Here is a 7,816-nt window from a genome sequence, read left to right as displayed (position 1 = left end):
TCTGCTACAGTATACTAGTTGTGTTTTTGTGTTAAAAAAAATTAAATTACTTAACTTAAAAAAAAAAGCGTATTCTTTGTAATGTATGATGACTTCTGTTAGATGGTATAGAGGAGTGTCAAAACACAAACCAAAAAGCAGTCAAAAGCTCTGCTTATAAGCGGTTTGTGAATCACTAATGACTGCCAAATAAAGAGTGGTTCTTCAGTTATTTAAAGCTTAAACACCTCTACATGTAAACAGTTTATGAGTAATCAATAATAGCCCACCAATAACACACAAAACAATATATACACTACTTGTTTTATTGTCATCTAATAGGTTTGCTAAGTGTGATTTATAAATCACTGATGGGCTTATGTGGCCAGTATATGTACTTCTCTTTGTCTAGCTTGGTCTCAGGGAAAGCTTCATTTAGGTCTTCAATTGTCATTTGATCAAATGGAATCAGGCTCTTAAACTTGGACAGCTGAAGGGCAGGAAGAAAAAAAAAAAGAAGTCAGACCTTACAGACCGAGATAAGCACAGGAAACCAGATATAATCAATCACTGAATCATACAGCTGCTAAAGTACCCACATGCCAAATACTCTTGGAGCTGTTCTCAAAATGTAGGATTCAAACTAATGCTGTCCATACACGTATGCGATGCAAAATCGCGATGAGAGGTCTTATCGCATTAGATCGCATCTTGTGGTGCCTAAAGTACCCTTTTCTAGCACCCGTCGCATGCCACCTGCGAAGGCTCATCGGGTGCTGGAAGGGGGTGGGCGGCATCCGTCTGAGTAACTTACCAATGTGAAGGAGTGTGGCGGTGGCAGAATTTGAAAAAACGGTTTTAAGACACTGGGACAGCCCTCTGATTGGCTGAGAGAACCGCCAATCAGAGGGCTGCCCAGTGTTTTAAACTTTTTTTTTTATTCTGCCGCTGCTGACCCCCCGCTAGTGCTCCTTCATAGTGTTAAGCTACTCAGACAGACGCAGCCAGCCATCCCTCCAGCCCCAGCATCGCATTAGAGCGATTGCATGTGGTTAAAAACATGCAATAAGCTCGTGCAATTTGCTAGATATTATGTGCAGCACATACTATCTATTGATGTGACATTCGACCGGTGGGCCCGCGCATCGTGTCGCATGGTCCGTAAAATGTGCATACAATCATTCGATTTATCGAACAGATCTGGTGGAAATCGAATGATTGTACGAAATATCTCATAAGTATCTGCTACATAAGAAATTGTGGAATGCTTCGTGGCAGATGGGAGGACAGGGATAAATCTCCAAAAATAAATAATCATAAATCAGCAGGCAAAGTAAAATCATTTAAAGAAACTTGTAATTGCATTACACTCACCTCTTTCTCAAGATGCGACACCCTAGCTTTCGACTCCTCAATGTAGGCGATAGCAGTTTTATTCTTTAAAACAAAAAAAAAAATAAAGAGATAAAGACAATTGCTAAATTCATTCAAATTAAACGCAACAGCAAAAAAAGTTTTCATTAACTATTTGCTTCATCTTCCACAAAGTATACGGTGGAGCGCACAAGTTCTTTTCCCCCACAATGCAGTAAAAAAAGAAATTCCCAATAAATGTCTTATAGTTTCAATAATTTGTTGATATTTAAATATATTCATACCTATATTTATTCGAAAGTTAAAGTTTGGTCATGCTTCTTGATTGGTGGGTCTTTCCCAAATAATTGTGAAGTGGGTTCATATTCACAGTTGGCTAAATGTCTCCTCTCATATCAACCAGAGTTCTTTAAGTATTTCTTATGGGACACCGTTAACGGTTACTACAGATGAAAGTCCTACTCTCATTTGGGGGTGAAGCATGGAAAATAACTTTAGGGAGAAGTGTCAAGTTATTTCATCTGCATTCCCAGCATTATTCCCCAGCTTGGAGGACTGAAAAGCTATGCATGCCTCCTGCCATAAATGCGGTGCACAGAAACAAAAACTCCAAATAAAAGAAAAATTATTATGAGGCTAGTACAAAAAAGTGGTAAATGTTGCCATGAGGCTCTCCGGCCTGTAAATGAATATCCTAGTACACTTTATATTGGGGAAAAAGATCATGTTACCAAACCTGCAGTTACTTTAATCTGCCTCAAGAGGGAAAGAGGAGGTAATAGCATGCAGTGCTTTAATCTGCCTCAAGAGGGAAAGAGGAGGTAATAGCATGCAGTGCTACTATGGGGGAGACAATAGTAGACATCTGGGGTGAAATGTAATAGGATGAGAGATTCAGAAAGTGAGAGATTTGGTAAGAAATCTCCAGTTTTTTTAAAGTGGCAATCATTGACACAGCAAAATCACACTGGTTTTGCTGTGTCAATGATTGCCACTTTAAAAAAACTGGAGATTTCTTACCAAATCTCTCACTTTCTGAATCTCTCATCCTATTACATTTCACCTCTGATATTTACAACTGATATGGTCAGACTCAGGCTCATTTTGAAAGAGGTATCAAAGCTGTCAAAACTGAGTGATTGAGCAACAATTCTAAAGAAAATGTTAAATTTCACTGCAATCAGGAAGACATTTATGAAAACTATTTACAAATAGAAGAGTGCAAGCAGTCAATAGCAACCAGGCCTTCATTTTACAGTACAAATTTAGCCATATACTGCTCGATACAAACACAGTGGATGGATAAGAAGAGGAGTGACAAACCGATAATTGACCCATGTCCATACAATGCACATTGTATGGAAGACTATCTCCAATCAGAGCAGAGCATTAAGTTCTGGAGGATGGTCAGTTGGATCGGACAAGTGTGGCAACCAATCAATGCAGACCGTTGTTCAGGCTGTAAACAATAACTGCTCAGACCAGTGATTTGGCCAGCTGCTTTGCACAATTATCATGCAGTGAATGGTCAGCTTTGGTTTACAAAATGAAAGCAACCGGTCACATTAGTTACTATGGGATAAACAACCCTATATAGTTATATTGCCTTTATATATTTGTCATTGGTTAATTTATATACTGCAGCAATCTGATGTATTCACAGGGCAGCTCTGTTAGCTTGAAAATTATCTCGTCTTTCACACAATCACTGGCTTCCCCCTGCTTTAGAATGATGATAGATAGGGACACACTGCCCTCTGAAACTATGGTCACATTCTATGAAGAATAGAACACACAACTAAACTTAATATGCCCAGCGTATTCACAAAACAGTTGTTTCAGGTATAGTACCAAAAAAACGGTTTAACTTGCTACTGAAAATTGTGCCTATTACAGGTAGTTCTTGCTTCTACAAAACATTCCCATTAATATGGTGTGGATAACTCACAGATTCCTGCTCCTGTGCATTTATCTTCTGTGTGTGGTTATCAACAGGCTCTGGGACAGTAATAGCGCTGAACTGAAATTACAAAACAATGTCGTTTTTAAGTACATTTTATTTTATAAATTAAGCTCTTTAATAACAACTTGTTTAAATTCAAGTAATTAAGAGAGAATTGCATCATACTTGCCTTTTTCTCAAACTCATCCACAAAGCCTGCCTTAGCAACTGCAGTACGGTAATGAGTCCAGTCAATGGTTGGGGGTTTGGCTGGGAGAGAGGTCAACCTATTAAAATAAACTGTGGCTGTTATGGTTGTCCTCTGGTATGTACAGTTTACAAAGTAGAACATTCAGCTGGATCCTTAAGGGGAAATTTACTAAGATAAGAGTTCTATTTCACATGGGATGTTGCTATGGACAACCAATCAGATATTATCTTCTAGAAGGTGCTAAATAAATCAGAATTGAATTCTGATTAGTTGCCAATAGCAACATCCCATGTGAAATAGAACTCACATCTTAGTAAATTTCCCCCTCAGGGTGAGGTTATGGGCCTTACTTATCAAGCACTGTTTAAGGAATCTCACAATATATCATAACAACAAGATGCAATTGCCGTCCTGTTATAAACAGAGTAAGAAAACCTGGGTTTTGCTAAAACTGCAGGTTAGAAAAATTTCCCCTAAGCATTCTTAATTGTTGGATCCCAGTTTCCCCTTTATTTTTCTTCTTACAGTTTGTTCTATTAATTTTGCCAACTCCCCTGTCTAGTGTTCCCGCTAGGCTGTTTTAGCGGGGCGCTGCGCCCTGCCCGATTTCTAATGGGCAAAATGCGCCCTGCTCCTCTAGCAGCGCCCCGCAAAATCAGCCTGCAGTCTGTCCCGCCGGAGTGCCCGGGCCGTCACATCGCTGAAGGGGGCTTGCCCGGCCATGGCTACGTCCCGGCAGCTCAATGACGTAGTCATGGCCGGGCAAGCCCCCTTCAGCGATGCGGCGGCCCGGGCACGCCCCCCGTAGTGACGTCGGCGGCCCGGGCACGCCCCCCCCCCGTAGTGACGTCGGCGGCCCGGGCACGCCCCCCCCCGTAGTGACGTCGGCGGCCCGGGCACGCCCCCCGTAGTGACGTCGGCGGCCCGGGCACGCCCCCCCGTAGTGACGTCGGCGGCCCGGGCACGCCCCCCCGTAGTGACGTCGGCGGCCCGGGCACGCCCCCCCGTAGTGACGTCGGCGGCCCGGGCACGCCCCCCGTAGTGACGTCGGCGTGCCCGGTCCGCCCCTCCAGCGCCCTGCCTCAATTCGTTCCTAGAAGGAACACTACCTGTCTGAATATTATTTTCCATTCACTTTAAATCCCAATCTTTTTCCTTAATCCCAGCACTCTGCCTACTCAGGATCAGATATTAATAGTTAGTAGGGTGACCAACTCATCCCTTTAATCCGGGACACAATTACACAGGTTCTGTGGCTGGCTTTCACCTGGTTTTAAACTGCCACAGAACCTGTGTAATTAATATGTGTCCCAGATTAAAGGGATGAGTTGGTCACCCTAATAGTTAGATACATAATTTCAGGATTTTAAAACTAAAAGTATTTTTGTGGTCAGTTAAATATCCCTAAAGCTGTAAAATCCTCACTTTGCAGCCACAGAGTCACTGCGAGTCTTCAGCGAAATGAACATGACTTTCTGATTTGGAGGAACTCTTTCGGCAAATGCCATCCAGTCTACAGCCTTGATTGCAGCTCTGCGACTCGCCATGATTAGACTAGAAAATAAAAAAATAGTCATAATAAATTAGATTTATTGATCCAAAAAACTTCCACACCAAAACACACTTTATACACAAAAGCAATTAGAACTACTAAACATTGCATACTATGCAGTTTCATACTTCTAAAATCCATAATGCCAGAAAAAAAAAAAAAAAAAACTACAAAGATTTCAACCAGCAAATGTGAAACCATAGGAAACTGCTTATGTGCCCTGCAAACCAGGTAGATTAGCCTGAAAGAAGCCGATCGTGGTGACTAAGATACTTAAAGGAAGGGCTTTAATTTAAGGTTTTGTGTTACACTTTGCAAAAAATGTTCTGATCACTAGACTAAAATCTCCTCTAGATGCTTTCAAGGTGCACATACTGTATGCACAAAATACCGATATAACTAACAATAGATCATTATCAATGCGCACTCCTGCAAGTCATTAACGATATCCCCATCATCTAAACATCTAGTCAAATTTAAATGATAAAATCGCCAAAGACTGCATGTCCGGAGGGGGGTGCTGGGTTATGTCACTGAACTATACCTGTAAGCTCTCACAAGCAGGACCCTCTTCTCTCGTGTTCTCTTTATTCCCTCACTTATGCCACCATCTCCTCTCACTGACGGCTATGGCACCTAACCCTTGGGTTCTGCCTCCCTGCTGCTTACTTGAGTAGGATAACTGCTGATGTAGCAATGTTTATAAAGCATGTCCTGCAAGTTTATACTTTTTCTACAGTAAGAGGGTTTCACCTATACACTATAAACTTTTATACAGGTTAACAATTAAAAACTCATCATTTGTGAGTCTGATACATTGAGAATTTTCTTAATAATAGTGCCACAAAAACAAAATAATTATGTCTGAACTATACGGTGACAGCAGGGACAGTGTTAAAAAGAGACCAAGGTAAAAAAATAAAAACACTAAGCAAAACCAGAATCGCAACATCACTAGCCAGCAGACAAGGTCAGAAGCAGGTAGATAACAGAATATGTTCATATATATGTAAGAAAATGCAGCTTTAGGCCAGATCATGTGACACAAATTCCCAGCATGTTCACCAATCAAAGAATATGGAAGTTGTACAAAACACACTTTACATTTGACACGTTTGATGCATGTAGAGGAAGACGATTAGAATAGAAAGATTTGACAACACAAGAGGCTGAACTTCTTATTAAAGCCATTCGGTTTGCAAGGGTTAATCTGTCTTGGGCCACAAATTTGACACCTGAAATCAACAGGGGGGTACCTGCATATGCCCCAATTGTATTTGCCTGGCCTAACCCTGGTTTGGTCTTGAAACACTCAGGAAAATAGACATAATTGATCATTTTGAAAATTATGTCTATGTGCATACTTTGCCAACATCCATCATGCCCAGACCAGCATTGGGCCAAGCCAAATACATGTTGGTCATATGTAAGTGACACCATAGGCGTACGCAGCACATTTCATTATTGGGTGCACTGTCAAAGGGGTGTGCCTAGCACAACATATTGGGCATGTATAACACCGCTCATTTGGTGTGTCTAACAGCGCCAATCAGGCGTGTCTACTACCATCATCTATTGGTACTCGCTACAATATAAAACGTCTCTCAGTATAATAATACATGCAAATAAAGTAAAAAACATATGGATGATATGAATTGATATGACAATGGTTTGGTACAGTTCTAAAAAGGAAAAGTCTTTGGTGAAAGGTATTGCTGGTAGGGAGGTGTTTATAAGGGTGGGCACAGCATTAGGGGGTGCCTGTGCGCCCATAAGTCTCAATGTGCGCACACCTATGAGTGACACCCCTCTGTTGATTTCAGGGGTCACATTTGTGGCCCAAGACTCATTAACCCTTGCAAAATGATAGCTACATAGTTCATGCCCAAACCAGCATTGGCCCAGTCAAACTACATGCTGGTTATATGTAAGAGACCCCCTCTGTTGATTTCAGGAGTTAATTTTGTGTCCCAAGACTTGTTAACCCTTGCAAAACTACATCTACTTATTAAAAATGATTAAATATGGTGCATATGCCCACTTTGCCCATGCATATCATGCTAAAATTAGTGTTGGGTCAGAGAAAAATCGAGCTAGTCATATGCAGGTGACAACCCTCTGTTGATTTTAGGTGTCAAATTTGTGGCCCAGAACTCATTAATCCTTGCAAAACTGAATGCTTTGAATAAGAAACTAGCCGCATAAGAAGATAACTTCCGTCTCGTTTAGGGACGTAGGAGACCCTAGATTACATGAGAGTTAGGAAGGCACTGATCCCCTGCTGATAGGTCATCAGCTGTAAAACAACAGAGCTACTACCAAGGACAGGGGGCCCTCCTGTCAGCCAGCATACAGGGCAATGCCAGGCAGGCCCGCTTATGCCTTAGTGGTAGAAGGATGTTCAGCGCGCACAAGGGGGCAGACACACCGGCTGGGAGCACTAGGCCTGAGAGCGGACCGCCTGTCTCTCACCTCTCTGCGCTGCGACCTCCAGTCACACAGCCGCCAGGACACTGCAATGGCAACCAGAACGAGTGACGTTACTCCAGCCCCTACATTAACAAATCACAAATCGCGAAAGGAAAGAACCTGAGCCAATCGCTGCACCGCTGACAAATCACCGGTGAGGAGGGAGAGGTCCCCGCGCATCACGTGACTCGAAGCCGGCCCTTTAGGGAACCTGGTTACTCAGCGTCATGACCTTGGGGACTGGCGTAATTACGTCATGCGTCAGTAGCGCTGCTGTTAGTATAACATG

General features: G+C 42.3%; 1 protein-coding gene across 1 annotated transcript; it reads right to left on the bottom strand.

Moving 5' to 3' along the window:
• Window positions 1-289: 289 nt before the first annotated feature.
• Window positions 290-7,688, bottom strand: ATP5PD (ATP synthase peripheral stalk subunit d). Its single transcript, XM_083148047.1, has 6 exons — window positions 7,531-7,688; window positions 4,932-5,060; window positions 3,486-3,582; window positions 3,302-3,373; window positions 1,354-1,416; window positions 290-469 (listed from the first exon to the last, which is right to left on the bottom strand). The coding sequence occupies exons 2-6, from the start codon at window positions 5,051-5,053 to the stop codon at window positions 338-340; spliced, it is 486 nt and encodes a 161-aa protein (XP_083004173.1). The 5' UTR covers window positions 5,054-5,060; window positions 7,531-7,688; the 3' UTR covers window positions 290-337.
• Window positions 7,689-7,816: the final 128 nt, after the last annotated feature.

The sequence above is a fragment of the Crinia signifera genome, chromosome 6 (assembly GCF_055691185.1).
Source record: "Crinia signifera chromosome 6, ASM5569118v1, whole genome shotgun sequence".
In the NCBI taxonomy this organism is placed as follows: domain Eukaryota; kingdom Metazoa; phylum Chordata; class Amphibia; order Anura; family Myobatrachidae; genus Crinia; species Crinia signifera.
The sequence above is the reverse complement of the archived record's forward strand: the minus strand, read 5'-3'. Positions and strand labels throughout refer to the sequence as shown.

Coding starts and splice junctions, on each gene's coding strand:
- ATP5PD (XM_083148047.1), bottom strand. CDS start 5,053: ATGGCGAGTCGCAGAGCTGCAATCAAGGCTGTAGACTGGATGGCATTT. Junction 3,374..3,485: donor TGGATGAGTTTGAGAAAAAG/GCAAGTATGATG, acceptor TTGTAATTTCAG/TTCAGCGCTATTACTGTCCC. Junction 470..1,353: donor TGTCGCATCTTGAGAAAGAG/GTGAGTGTAATG, acceptor CCTGCCCTTCAG/CTGTCCAAGTTTAAGAGCCT.